Source organism: Nerophis ophidion, linkage group LG06, assembly GCF_033978795.1.
Source record: "Nerophis ophidion isolate RoL-2023_Sa linkage group LG06, RoL_Noph_v1.0, whole genome shotgun sequence".
Classification (NCBI taxonomy): Eukaryota; Metazoa; Chordata; class Actinopteri; order Syngnathiformes; family Syngnathidae; genus Nerophis; species Nerophis ophidion.
This window is the reverse complement of record NC_084616.1, coordinates 62,150,942-62,166,430: the sequence shown is the minus strand read 5'-3', so window position 1 is coordinate 62,166,430 and position 15,489 is coordinate 62,150,942. Positions and strand designations below refer to the sequence as shown.

The 15,489-nt window shown below is 41.0% G+C and overlaps 1 protein-coding gene across 4 annotated transcripts in view; it reads right to left on the bottom strand.

Moving 5' to 3' along the window:
• LOC133555074 (neuron navigator 1-like) overlaps positions 1-14,103 on the bottom strand; it is a 190,775-nt gene extending 176,672 nt beyond the window's left edge. For all 4 annotated transcript variants that reach the window (XM_061904528.1, XM_061904529.1, XM_061904530.1 and 1 more), the window contains exons 1-4: positions 13,952-14,103; positions 11,556-11,734; positions 6,197-7,062; positions 4,782-4,873 (exon numbers count right to left, since the gene is read on the bottom strand). In XM_061904528.1, coding sequence (XP_061760512.1) covers positions 4,782-4,873; positions 6,197-7,056 — 952 coding nt within the window. In that variant the 5' untranslated portion in view covers positions 7,057-7,062; positions 11,556-11,734; positions 13,952-14,103. The remainder of the gene's footprint in view (positions 1-4,781; positions 4,874-6,196; positions 7,063-11,555; positions 11,735-13,951) is intronic.
• Positions 14,104-15,489: the final 1,386 nt, after the last annotated feature.

Below are 15,489 nucleotides of genomic sequence, written 5' to 3'. Positions count from 1 at the left end.
ATGTGAAGTCAGATGAAACAAAATTGAGCTGCTTGGCCACAATACCCAGCAATATGTTTGGAGGAGAGAAGGTGAGGCCTTTAATCCCAAGAACACCATTCCTACCGTCAAGCAAGGTGGTAGTAGTAGTATGCTCTGGGTCTGTTTTGCTGCCAATGGAACTGGTGCTTTACAGAGAGGAAATGAGACAATGAAAAAGGAGGATTACCTCCAAATTTTTCAGGACAACCTATAATCATCAGCCCGAAAGTTGGGTCTTGGGCACAGTTGGGTGTTCAAACTGGACAATGACCCCAAACACGCATCAACAGTGGTAAAGGAATGCTTAATCAGGCTAGAATTAAGGTTTTAGAATGGCGTTCCCAAAGTCCGGACTTAACACCATTAAGAACATGTGGACAAGGCTGAAGATATAAGTCCATGCCAGAAAACCAACAAATTTAGCTGAACTACACCAATTTTGTCAAGAGGAGTGGTCAAAAATTCAACCAGAAGCTTGTGGATGGCTACCAAAAGCACCTTATTGCAGTGAAACTTGCCAAAGGACATGTAACCAAATATTAACATTGCGTATACTTTTGACCCAGCAAATTTGGTCACATTTTCAGTAGACCCACAATAAATTCATAAAAGAAACCAACTTCACGAATGTTTTTGTGACAAACAAGTATTTGCTTCAAGCACTCTATCACAAAAAAATAAGAGTTGTAGAAATTATTGGAAACTCAAGACAGCCATGACATTATGTTATTTACAACTGCAAGTAAACTTTTGACCACAACTGTATGGTGTTTTTCAAGGATATCAAAAACATGCATTTGGTACCGCATCAGTGACATCATTATATTTCACCTGAGATAATGGCAAAAAAGCAATACAACAATTTGTATTCAGTCCATTCGAAAAGTGAGAAGCATCAAGAGAAAACTCCTGTCAGAATGGTTAAAATGAAACCCCGATTATATATATATATATATATATATATATATATATAATGAAACCCCGATTCTATATATATATATATATATATATATATATATATATATATATATAGAATCGGGGTTTCATTTTAACCATTCTGACAGGGGTTTAATTTTTCTCCTGATGCTTCTCACTATTCATATGGACTGAATACAAATTGTTGCATTGCTTTTTTGCCATCATCTCAGGTGAAATGTGATGGTGTCACAGATGAGTACCAAATGCATGTATATCAATTCTCCATGTTTTTGATATCCTTGAAAAGAGACCATGTATGACAAAACTTCCATAAATAATGAAAAAGGAAAAAGGAGATATTTTGAAAAATGTTACAGTCTAACAGACATTGATCTTTCAAACACCATCTGTCCAGGGTCATACATTCACATCACATACATACACACACATCGACAAAAATGGGTGCACCACTCTCTGGAGAGTGGCAAGGTCAGTGAGACTGGGGGTCTAATTGAAGACCATATGGTGCTGCAGCCACATTAAATGTCCATGTCTTCATTAAGGGTCTGGGACAGAGCATCCTAAGAGTGGATTATGTTACCATTGGTTTTAGTGTTGGCAGATATAGGAACTACTTAACTTGTTTGTTTCAGTTGCCAAAGATAGACCAGATAGTACTGTAGCATCACATTTTGTCAAGTCTGCATCAATTTCAGTTCCCATTTATGCAGTTGGTCCCCTCACTTAAAGTGATTTGACTCGTCTCTATCCAAATGTGTTCCTCTCCTTTTATCTCCCTTCCTCCGCTTCCTAAATTACTGTTATTACACTCCCAGCCCCTACCCCCATGTTCTGTAAATGCAGCTTACAACGGGTCTAAAACCCTTCAACTGCCCATCAAGCACCACTGAAAGACTAATTAAGACAGAAATCATTGCCCAACGATAGCAAGAGGCTTTTTGAAAATGGGTCGATCCATCATGAGATCCCACTCACTTTTGCTTGAGCATCTTTTGGAAATCTTAAAAAGCTTTTAGAAGCTTTGATTTGCAAACATTAATAACATTTACATGCGGATACAGAAAAGAAGCCATCAAGTCAAGTCAGCTGTTTATCACATATATCATTAATCTACTTACTGATTGTTGTGTTATACGTTTTTTATTATTATTATCCATCCACCTATTTTATATGTAACTAGTTAGGTGGATCTTACCAACTCAGCCGACTTTGGGTAAGAGGCAAGTTGAAACATGGACTCGGCGCCAGCCAATCTCTGAGCACATGCTGGATAGACAAAAAGCTATTTACACTTACATTCATACCACACAATTAGAAGTCTTCAATTAACTCGGTTAACCATAGCTCGGTTGGTAGAGCGGCCGTGCCAGCAACTTGAGGGTTGCAGGTTCGATTCCCGCTTCCGCCATCCTAGTCACTGCCGTTGTGTCCTTGGGCAAGACACTTTACCCACCTGCTCCCAGTGCCACCCACACTGGTTTAAATGTAACTTAGATATTGGGTTTCACTATGTAAAGCGCTTTGAGTCACTCGAGAAAAGCGCTATATAAATATACTTCACTTCACTTAATATGCATATTTCTGAATGTGAGAGGAAGATGAAGTACTGGGAGGAATCCCACACAGGTGTGATGAGAACATGCAAACACTACAGCAGGGGTCACCAACCTTTTTGAAACTAAGAGCTACTTCTTGGGTACTGATTAATACGAACGGCTACCAGTTAGATACACACTTAAATAAATTGCCAGTATGAGGCAATTTGCTCAATTTACCTTTAATATATATATACAGTGGATTTATATATATATATATATATATATATATATATATATATATATATATATATATATATATATATATATATATATATATATATATATATACATATATATAAATAAAACAATGGTTATTTCTGTTTGTCATTCCGTCGTACATTTTTTTTCCTTTTACGGAAAGTTTTTTGTAAAGAATAAATGATGAAAAAAACACTTATTTGAATGGTTTAAAAGAGGAGAAAATGGGAAAAAAATGAAAATAAAATTTTGAAACATACAATTTCGACTCTTTAAAATTCAAAATTCAACCGAAAAAAATTAATAGAAAAACTAGCTAATTCGAATCTTTTTGAAAAAAATAAAAAAAGAATTTATGGAACATCATTAGTAATCTTTCCCGATTAAGATTAATTTTAGAATTTTGATGACATGTTTTAAATAGGTTAAAATCTAATCTGCACTTTGTTAGAATATATAACAAATTGGACCAAGCTATATTTCAATATATAAAAAATTGGACCAAGCTATATTTCTAACAATGACAAATCATTATTTCTTCTAGATTTTCCAGAACAAAAATTTTAAAAGAAATTCAAAAGACTTTGAAATACGATTTAAATTTGATTCTACAGATTTTCTAGATTTGCCAGAATAATTTTTTTGAATTTTAATCACAATAAAAATATTTTTCGTCGAAAAAACAGAAGCTACAATGATTAATTAAATTAAAATGTATTTATTATTCTTTACAATAATAATAAAAAAAGTACTTGAACATTGATTTAAATTGTCAGGAAAGAAGAGGAAGGAATTTAAAAGGTAAAAAGGTATATGTGTTTAAAAATCCTAAAATCATTTTTAAGGTTGTATTTTTTCTCAAAAATTGTCTTTCTGAAAGTTATAAGAAGCAAAGTAAAAAAATAAATGAATTTATTTAAACAAGTGAAGACCAAGTCTTTAAAATATTTTCTTAGATTTTCAAATTCTATTTGAGTTTTGTCTCTCTTAGAAGTAAAAATGTCGAACAAAGCGAGACCAGCTTGCCACTACATAAATACAATTTAAAAAATAGAGGCAGCTCACTGGTAAGTGATGCTATTTGAGCTATTTTTAGAACAGGCCTGCGGGCTACTCATCTGGTCCTGATAGGCTACCTGGTCCCCGCGGGCACCGCGTTGGTGACCCCTGCACTAGAGAGTTACGTCCGAACGGCGATTCAAAACCTCTCCTGACTGTGAGGCAAATATGCTCAACACTACTCCACAAGGAAACATAAATATAAACAAAACTGGCCTTTCTTTTGAACATTGTATTTTTATCAGGCATGCTTGCTTTGTTGAGAGACAATCCAAGATGAATACGGCCGTTTGCACGCCAAGTGCCACAGCTTGATGCTGAGTCTGCAACCCAACATGACGTCACGTGCATCGTGCTAGTACGGTTTGATTAACGTAAATCAGTACTACGTAGTACTGAAGGAATTGGGTCGGTACCAAAAGTACTAAATTGGGGACCCATCTCTATCCTTGACAGCTTCTGGATAAGTTGAAATCAGTGTACTTGCAAAACTGGTATCACTGCATGGCAGGAAATGCACCTTTTTTATCCCATTAGTGACCCACATCAACACTGTCATCTTCCCCTATCAGAGCATCCATTTCTCTAGTTTCCATCTCTTCATCCTGACCCTCTGCAGTGAGCAGAGCCTCGGGCTGAGGCACACATTAAAAACTGTGCCACCTTACTTCAGACATGGCGACCGAGGACTGATGAGTGGGGGGACATTTGTATGGACTGAGACTGATAGTCCCTTAGTTTTCACTGTGTCTATTCAGATCCCACAATGAGACTCATAGATCGGCCTTTGGAATGTCTTGTATGGCTGTCACAGTAAATGTGTCTTGTAGGCACCCAAACGTAACAAAGAGCAATTTGTTGGCAGATTTGTGCCCTCGTGATGACTAGGCAGAGATAATGAAGCTCAGAAAAAAAAAGTATATTTGAACCACTTAAAAGTACTGCAGTAACTAAAATGTGCCTAACCTGGAGTCAGGTCATCGCAGCAGATTTCTATGGATCCAGATGAGCAATCACTCAGTTCATCCAGTGACAAATCACCCTCCTGTACCTGTAGCCTGCCAAGAACATGAAAACCATAACACATATTTCACTGTACAAAAACATCGGAATCACCAAATATGTCAAATGTTTCCATGTACAGTATGCCTGGTTTTATATCCATGTTGAAGGACTACGAAAAGTATGTTCAGTATGACTGGAGGCTTTCTGCGGGACTTTTAACTATTATTTCTGCTTTAGAATGCACAGTGTACGTGAGTGGTTGTGTGTTAAGATTATTTTACGATTAAAGTGATACTTTGGCTTACAAGTGCCCCACATTACTAATTTTTTGAGATACAAGTCGTTTTGTTGAAATGAACTGCTTTGTGGAAGACAGCTACCAGTGGTTATTCCTGATTACAAAATGGTGATGAAATTGAATATGTAAGTTACCATTATTTGCATCAATGTGAACTTCCTCATGCTGTAATTGTATACATGCTCACTGTCCGTTAATATACACTGTGCACTGCAAGTTTCTACATGTTTACTGGTCAGAATTTACAATGAAATAAATATAATTAAAAATAATTACCTACCTGTAGCACAATTGATGACGTCTACAAGAGGTAAGTCTACACAAAGTGTTTTTTGATGGATTAAGTTAATTTTAATATCAAGGAAAACTTTAGCGTTGGTGCGAATGCGTGCGCATGCTTAATAGAGTTGGGTAGCTTTTTTTGAATGGATAGCGGAAATCGACATCTCTCGGCAAATTGATGCGTACTGACATTTGTCACAAAACGAATTAAACTTGTTTGTCAAGGCATCACTGTACATGAAAATGGTCACAACAAGCCTCTCGGTCCCAAGTTTGTTACCCGGAGCAGGTTGGATTCAAGCAGAATGGAGGAAGATAATACAGTGGAACTGATTTATGAAACCGTCATTGTACAAACTGATTTACAAACAAAAGACCAAATAAAATATGTTTAATGTGCAAACCTTGTCTCTGTGAGTGTACCACAGGGCTAGAGACAATGTGTCGGCAGGGTAAATTCCAAATGAGGACAGTTCAGCTGGTTGTAGTTTTTCAGCCTTGTTATTAAATTGAAAGTTGATCCATCACTCTTTGTTATGTTTGTGTGATGAACAATACTGGTAGCTCTTTCTATTGTGTTCAACTTCAAAGTGTACAAACTTTAGGAAAATATGGACTTCCATCAAGGCTGTAACCCATTATTACTGTTTACAGTGTTTTGTAAGGGGAAATTTGCTTCAATATATATACTTTTCTATGTACGGACCAATTAAAGTTTGTAAATCAAGGATCCACAAAGTGGTTTGAAAGTGAACCAGTAATGGGTCAAAACTGTGTGTGAACAAAGACCACTAACCTGAAACTGAAGGGAGCAACAGCTGCCATATTGACTCTTGGACCTTGTATTTCTGAGGTTTCAGGTTCATTTTGTAGGCCTTGATCGAGCATACCAACAGGTTGCTTGGACATTAAAGGCATGGCCGGCATGCCTGGTGGCAGTATCGGGAGACTTGTAGAGGAAGCTCCACTTGGTTCCTCCGGTGTCCCCATTTCTTCATCTGATTGGGTGGTGGAGTCACATGGTCCACTGATGGCTGGTTGATCACAATTTTGAGTGTGAGGTTCGTAGATGTTACCATTATTGGGCTCGTCTGTGTCTATTTTTGGAGCCTCTTCCTCTCTTAACGGGACAACATAACTAAGCACATTGGAACTAAAATGGTCTACTCTCCTGAACTGGAGTGGAAGACGCAGGTTGCTGGTGGCCAATGATTGGTTTCTATTAGTGCATGGATTTCTATTACAATTACTATCAAGCAAAACATCTACACGAGGGTGGATGGGTTTTACTAGATCCAGTGTGTCTTTGGACTGTGGCGGTGGAACTCGTCGCTGGGTCAGTGGGCTGTTGTGGGCTGAAGACGAGATCTGGTGAACATTAATATCACCAGTCCGGTGGAGGAGTGGAGATTTCAGGCCAGTATTTTTTTCCAAGTCCCTGTGACAAAACTTGCGGAGGCTGGCTTTTCGAGGGCAAAGGGATGGAGACTGAGTGGGCGTGTGTATGGGTGTGTGTTTGGGGGAGTTGGTCAGGGCCCTGGGTATATCGCTGGTCCTGTGGTGCCTGTCCCTTTTTGGGGAGGGGGGTAAGAGCGTTCGTCGGAGTGGGATTCCAGATGGGGGAGGAGTGGACCTCACATTTATTCCCCCACTCATGATGATCTAAAATATAGAAGCACAGAAGACACAGTCTACTAATTAAAAAGTCTCAAACAAAAATACATATCTTTATTTATCGTCTCCTGTGAATCAGCTGTTTGTAACTGAGAATTATATATCATCTGTCTGTGTAAAAAACATGTGAGTTTAGCTTATTTTTAACGCATTTTGGAACAACTGTGCAATAGATTTTGCCTGCGGGGACATCTGCGAACAAAGAAGCAGACAGATCCTAGTCCAGTCTACAGACACAGGCTGAAGGCAACAGCAAAACATTGCTCTGAGATTGATCTGTTCTTATATAACTGATGTTCCCTAAATGATCATTAATTTGAAGTTACACAACTATTCAAACACACTGCTCACTTTCATCCACAAAGTTGTCGGTAATTTGATTTAGATTTAATCCAGATATTCAGTGGTTTTGATCCTTTTCATTGTCTCATTTAGAAATCCTCAAATCAATCAAGTACTATACAATGTAGACGCAATGACAAATACAACCAATCTGTCTTTGATACCAAACTGAACTTACAGTGCAACCACATCTTTGCATGGAAAAGGTAAGTGTGGAGGATGAAGAAATAGGAGGGCAAAACTAAGGAAACAGCAAACTGATGAAGATTTTTTTTACACTCCCTCACAAAGTGTGTAAACGAAACTTGTTGAACAATCTAGCATATGTGTTTCAGCATGTAAAATAAATTATATCGCTACAGGGAATTTAGACATTTTTTATTTGATTTTTTTTATGAATTAATACTGTGATAATGCTGGGAAATGAAAATGATGATAATGTGAAAATCACTAGAAGTGATCCCCGCTACCTGTGCAGGTTGTGTTCCAAGACACTTGCACTGGCTACTTGCAGATTGTGACACTACATGGAGGCCCAACAAAGTCCTCAGAGATAGTCACGTGGACCGGGCTGAAGAAAATAAATGCCAACAAACAGCAAGCCCCATCAACCATGACCTTCCAAACAAACAGGAGCAAGGCTCTTAGGGAAAAGATACAAAACCTCAACATCTCTGCTCTCAGGCTCTACTTAGAGGTTTATGACCATCGGTTTGTGGTTTGGGTTGTTTAGCAGATACAACAGTCTAACAACTCTCTTTCTGCTGCTGTTTCTTCCCGTAGTGCTCCTCAATCAACAGCGTGCACTCAGACAGAAGCTGCTCCATGAGGACATTCTTAGGATTGGCGAGAGGATAGACGACAGGGTCCAACGACTGGTCAGCTTTTACGATTACCTTGACCGGCTCCTCTAATGGGGGAATCTTGTCGCGCCTCTCCGTACTTTTTTCCACCTTTGGTGTTCACCTCGCTACCTTTGCCTGATTCTCTCCTGACTTCTCGTCTTGTGGTTTCAGATTCTCCTTTAAAGCCGCTTTTAGACTGACATGTACATTATAGACATTATCTTTCTGTTGAGAAGTTCAAAGATCATCACTATACCTGAATTAACAGTATTCTAGATCAGGCGTGGGCAATTATTTTGAGTTTAAGGGCCAAATTTAGAGAAAAAAATGCGTCTTGGGGCCAGTACATCCATTTTTAGGAACCTCACAATAATGTCTGATTGAAAGGCTAAAACATTATGACCAACAGCCTTAAAAAACAGAATGTAATTTTATTTTTTTTACTGAATGAGACACACAGAATGTACATGAAAATAAAGAATGTTGGATTTACAATATTACCTATTAACGATAAAACACTGAATATTGACAACATATGAACGCCACACCCTCTCTCGATCGACATATTTTACAATCAAGCTAAATGCAACAAAAATGCAACAAACAGCGAAGGGCTAAAAAAAACCCACCTACAGTCTAATATATCTTAAATATCACAAAACTTTAGCTTTGTGTAAAAATCTCCTTCAAAGTCTGTCCCTGACATTGTGCTTGTATAACTTAAAATTGTCAAACTAAATATAGTGGTACTTGGCGTACCAATGCGTATGAGTTTTTGGGGATATGAGCTGTCTTTCCGCTAATTGTTATGCTTTAGGTTGCTCACTCCTCTTTCCCTAAGCACCCCCTTATCTCTTACAGCCTCCATCTCGAGGGAGCTCTCAACACAAGAGCATCAGAAGCAGCCTGAGGTCTGAGGTCATCCTTACTAGGATTTCCAGGAGCACAGGTGCAGTCTAGCTCCATTTCTATTTCTATGGAAAATTGTCTTTGCAAGAGGGCAGTCACAGGTCATGTCAGCCCAAGTACAGCAACACTCAGCTTTTGGTGGAATGTCAAAAAAGGAAAAAAAGGGGAAAGATCACTTTGTTAGTGTTGACTGACACCATCAGCTGTAAGATAATAAATAAACAGTTTCCGTTATATTATGTCAATATTTGTTACAAGTGTTAGCTCGCTCTGTCAATCAGACATCAGGGTTCAAACACAAGATCAGCCCAAGTGGAAATACTGGTTGAACTATCCACCCATTCATCCATCCATCCATTTTCTTCCGCTTATTCCCTTTGGGTTCGCGGGGGGCGCTGGTGCCTATCTCAGCTACAATCGGGCAGAAGGCGGTGTACACCCTGGACAAGTCGTCACCTCATCGCAGGGCCACTGGTTGAACTATTATTTGTTAAACATCCATGACACGATGTGATTGGCCACACAAATCACATTCATTGAATTCAAACTATTGTTAAAAGTTATTTCTACAAAACAATGAAAATACAATACTCTAACATGCTGAATGAGATCACTTATTTCTGTTTTTGAATTGATTGGATATATAAACACATACCAACCAATGTGTCAAAAGTCCATTCATCCCATCCATTTTCTATCGCTTGTCCCTATCTAAGCTGCATTCGGGTGGAAGGCGGCGTACACCCTGGACAAGTCGCCACCTCATCGCAGGGTCAACACAGATAGACAGACAACATTCACACTCACATTCACACACAAGGGTCAATTTAGTGTTGCCAATCAACATATCCCCAGGTACATGTTTTTGGAGGTGGGAGGAAGCCGGAGTACCCGGAGGGAACCCACTCAGTCACGGAGAGAACATGCGAACTCCACACAGAAAGATCCCGAGCGCAGGCTCGAACCCAGGACCTTCGTATTGTGAGGCAGACGCATTAATCGATCTTCCACCGGGCAGCCGTGTAAAAAGTCCAAAAGTAATAATTTCAAATTGCTGGTTTTGACAACCTTGATTTGGTGATAAAAAATATGAAAATAGGTTAGTAGGTTAGTTTAGTGGTAAAGTCTCCGTATCAATGTAATGTTCAGTTGAAATACTTGATACATTTTTTGAATGCCATTCATCCATTTTCTTTAGCATTATTACCTCTCGGGGGTGGCTGGAGCCTATCCAAGCTGCACTCAGACAGAAGGCGGTGTACACCCTGGACAAGTCACCACCTCATCGCAGGGCCAACACAGATAGACAGACAACATTCACACTCACATTCAGTACATAATTCATTCCTGGCTCATAAGAGTTACCTTTGATAAGTACTGGATGATCCTGACATCTGCTGGACAATATGTGAAACAACATCGAGTCACTACACAACATGTGCCTTTCATAATAAAAAACACATGACTACTGTATCATGATGATACTGCCATCTGCTGGACAATCTGTGCAACAACAACAACAATAATGCTGTCACTATATTGATACAATGTGTGCCTTTCAGGGGTTCACGGTGGCAGAAGGGTTAGTGGGTCTGCCTCACAATACGAAGGTCCTGCAGTCCTCGGTTCAATCCCAGGCTCGGGATATTTCTGTGTGGAGTTTGCATGTTCTCCCCGTGAATGCGTGGGTTCCCTCCGGGTACTCCGGCTTCCTCCCACTTCCAAAGACATGCACCAGGGGATAGGTTGATTGGCAACACTAAATTGGCCCTAGTGTGTGAATGTGAGTGTGAATGTTGTCTGTCTATCTGTGTTGGCTCTGCGATGAGGTGGCGATTTGTCCAGGGTGTACACCGCCTTCCGCCCGATTGTAGCTGAGATAGGCGCCAGCGACCCCAAAAGGGAATAAGCGGTAGAAAATGGATGTATGGATGGGTGTGCCTTTCATAGGAAAAACTATTTCAATGTGGCATTAAAATAGGCATCTAACACTTTTCCTAATCACATCCAGCTCACTGATTCCAACATATTGCAGCTGTGTGCTGAATTGATTTCTCCCTCGTAACACACATGCACGCACAACCTTGTGATGAACATTCTGACTCCCCGCAGAGTCAACACATGAGGTGGTAACACATGCCGATGTCTGGGAAGTGAAGGACATCACATCACATCAGTGAAAGTGCTTGTTGCATAAAGGGTTACTCTTTCTACAATCAATCACAACAACCAACACAACACTGTCTTACAGTAAGTTAGTGATACACAACCAGCATTCCTGGAAGTGACAACAACATGAGGGTTCCAATGTATGCAGTGTAAAAGCTGCTTATTACAGAAAATAAGCATGTGTGCCAAATCCTCTGACCCAAATTGGTGTCCTACCTGCCAGCAGGGTACCGCGTCTTTGGCACCCAGCGAGGCCAAGCCGGCAGGAGGGGAAGGAGGTCACACTTCTCCGAAGTCCCAGGAACAATGGGCTGTTTTTTCCTGGATCACTGCTGCATCCGCACAGCTGCCCTTTCATTGGTCTGCAAAAGCTAACCATTCACCAAGACAGGAAGCTGTGACAAACAGAAACAACGTTATGATCCAATCAGGGCAAGACGCACCAAAGTGACTCATTTTCAAAGTCATTTTCCTTTACAAAGCGGCATTCAGGCCATCTGGCAGTAAAACATTAATTTCAGACACCAAAAATATTTCTTTGAATTGAACCTTGAAATTTCACTTAGTTAATTTGATCCCTGGTAATAACTTGTCATATTAACAATCTTTTTCTTTGAAGTTGACTGCACAATATCTTGTGTGAAACAGTAATTTAAGTTAAAGTGCGGCATGGCGTAGTGGGTAGAGCGGCCGTGCCAGAAACCTGAGGGTTGCAAGTTCGCTTCCCACCTATTGACATCCAAATCACTGTCGTTGTGTCCTTGGGCAGGACAATTCACCCTTGCCCCCGGTGCTGCTCACACCGGTGAATGAATGATGAATGAATGATTGGTGGTGGTCGAAAGGGGCCGCAGGCGCAAACTGGCAGCCACGCTTTCGTCAGTCTACCCCAGGGCAGATGTGGCTACAGATGTAGCTTATCACCACCAGGTGTGAATGAATGATGGGTTCCCACTTCTCTGTGAGCACTTTGAGTATCTAACAATAGAAAAGCGGGATATAAATCTATCCATCCATCCATCATCTTCCGCTTATCCGAGGTCGGGTCACGGGGGCAGCAGCCTAAGCAGGGAACGCCAGACTTCCTTCTCCCCAGCCACTTCATCTAGCTCTTCCCAGCAGGGAGACATAGTCTTCCCAACGTGTCCTGGGTCTTCCCCGTGGCCTCCTACCGGTTGGACGTGCCCTAAACACATCCCTAGAGAGGCGTTTGGGTGGCATCCTGATCAGATGCCCGAGCCACCTCATCTGGCTTCTCTCAATGTGGAGGAGCATCGGCTTTACTTTGAGTTCCTCCGGGATGTCAGAGCTTCTCACCCTATCTCTAAGAGAGAGCCCTGCCACCCGGCGGACGAAACTCATTTCAGCCGCTTGTACCCGTAATCTTGTCCTTTCGGTCATGACCCAAAGCTCATGACCATAGGTGAGGATGGGAACGTAGATCGACCGGTAAATTGAGAGCTTTGCCTTCCGGCTCAGCTCCTTCTTCACTACAACGAAACGATACAACGTCCGCGTTACTGAAGCCGCACCGATCCGCCTGTCGATCTCACGATCCACTCTTCCCCCACTCGTGAACAAAACTCCTAGGTACTTGAACTCCTCCATTTGGGGCAGGGTCTCCTCCCCAACCCGAAGATGGCACTCCACCCTTTTCCGGGCGAGAACCATGGACTCGGACTTGGGGGTGTCGATTCTCATTCCGGTCGCTTCACACTAGGCTATAAATCTAATCCATCATTATTATTATCATTATTATAAGTACCACTGATGGTAACACACACTATGTGTGGTGAAATTTTTCCTCTGCATTTGACCCATTCCCATGTTCACCCCCTGCGAGATGAGGGGAGCAGTGAGCAGCAGCGTGCGCCGCGCCCAGGAATCATTTGGTGATTGAACCCCCAATTCCAACCCTTGATGCTGAGTGCCAAGCAGGGAGGTAACGTGTCTCATTTTTTTGTAGCCTTTGGCATGACTCAGCCGGGGTTTGAACTCACAACTTCCCAGTCTCAGGGCGAACACTCTAACCACAAGGCCACTAAGTTGGTTTAAGTTATAAAGTGTCTCAATTGACACATAATGTCTTTAAAGTGAGGCATGGGACCCAAAGCAATAAGCTGATGGTGTCCCACAAGACTTTTGTAAGACTTTTCAATTTGCCAAATAACAAAGGCAATACAATAGCTGTGACCACACACGGTTAATATCAGAAAAGACTTGTCATACTATAATAAACAACACCAAGTGTCCCCATAAAGTGTGACTTCACCTTGAGTCCTTGCGAGCAATAGTTGTGATTTGTCCCTTATGGACACTATAGTATGCTGCACTGACTCATATAGCCAGTCACTCTAATGCTGACTCAGGCTGATGGCATCATGTCTGGTAACATTATCCTTCTTTCCCCCAACCCCTCTTTTCATCCATGTAAATTATATCTACACTCCTCTCTCTTCAGTCAATGACCAACATTGTTGTACTGCATATTCTGAGGGTAGAATCATTAGAATAACATACCACCTAAAACAAGCAGATTTCAATACATAAGTTGCTTCAAGTTGGGAAATATCAACATGGGTAAAATGAAATAAACACGAGGAAACACTCACCCTCTCACCCAAACATCACCAGGAATCAAAACAGCATGTGTGTTCGCCCCCAATCGGCGCGCAGCTGAGTATGTCTGCCTCAATCTCTGCGTTTGCTGCTGTCTACTTTGGCCAGACGGCCTCTGAGATGCAAGTGTGTGTGTAAGTGTGACATTCTACTCCTCGACCACGTCACGCCGCTCTGCTGCTGCCGCAGTACGCCTGCAGCTGTGTCCCCGCCCCTTTCTTCCAATTTCCCTCCAGTAATCACAACCTCTATCTCTTGCGCTCTCAGTAATGGACCAGTTGGCTGTGCTCCCTCCCCTGTCTGTGATGAAATACATGAAATACAAGTACACAGTCACTACGATCCATTAGCTGGATGACCGTGGGTGGGTGTGTGTAATTAAAACAGGTGCAGCCACAGACACCCATATCCATCATTTGGTGATGGCTGTGGCTGATCATATCAAATCCAACCTTTATTTGTATGGCCTTTTTTTCACACACACAAGATTTAGCACAAAGTGTTTTACATACAATTCATATTTAACAACACATATTACCTTGAACCTACCCAACCACAATTAAAGTTAAGTCAGAACAGAACAACAAAAACGCAAAAACCAACAAAAATTTAACTTAAAGGCCCACTGAAACCCACTACTACCGACCACGCAGTCTGATAGTTTATATATCAATGATGAAATATTAACATTGCAACACATGCCAATACGGCCTTTTTAGTTTACTAAATTGCAATTTTAAATTTCCAGCAGAGTTTCTTTTTGAAAACGTCGCGGAATGATGACGTGTACGCGTGATGGCATGGACTGTAAGGAAATATTAGCGCTGCGCACACACACAGCTAAAAGTCGTCTGCTTTAACCGCATAATTACACAGTATTTTGGACATCTGTGTTGCTGAATCTTTTGCAATTTGTTCAATAAATATTGGAGAAGTCAATGTAGAAAGATGGAGTGGGGAAGCGTTAGCCTTTAGCCACACAAACACACGGTGATTCCTTGTTTAAAATTCCCGGAGGTGAAGCTTTCCTATGAATCAGAGCGGTCAAGCGAACATGGATCCCAACAAAATGTCAACCAGCAGTTTTCGGTGAGAAAATTGTGGTAAAAAGTCGGCACTTATCGGAGATCAGCTGAGCTTGTGCCGTCCATACACTTTCCGTCGACTTCCATCAGACCCTGTCCTCAAGACACCCGTGGACACACCCTTCCGACTATCAGGTACTATTAAACTCACTAAAACACTAGCAACACAATAGAAAGATAAGGGATTTCCCAGAATTATCCGAGTAAATGTGTCTAAAAAATCTGAATCCGTCCCAATGCAATCAAGTTTTTTTTTTTCTAGTCCCTCGCTATCAATATCCTCAAACACAAATCTTTCATCCTCGCTCAAATTAATGGGAAAATTGTCGTTTTCTCGGTCCGAATAGCTCTTTTTGTTGGAGGCTCTCATTAAAAACAATGTGAGGATGTGAGGAGTTACATCATCGTCTGAGACTTCCGGTAAAGGCAGGGCTTTTCTGTTAGCG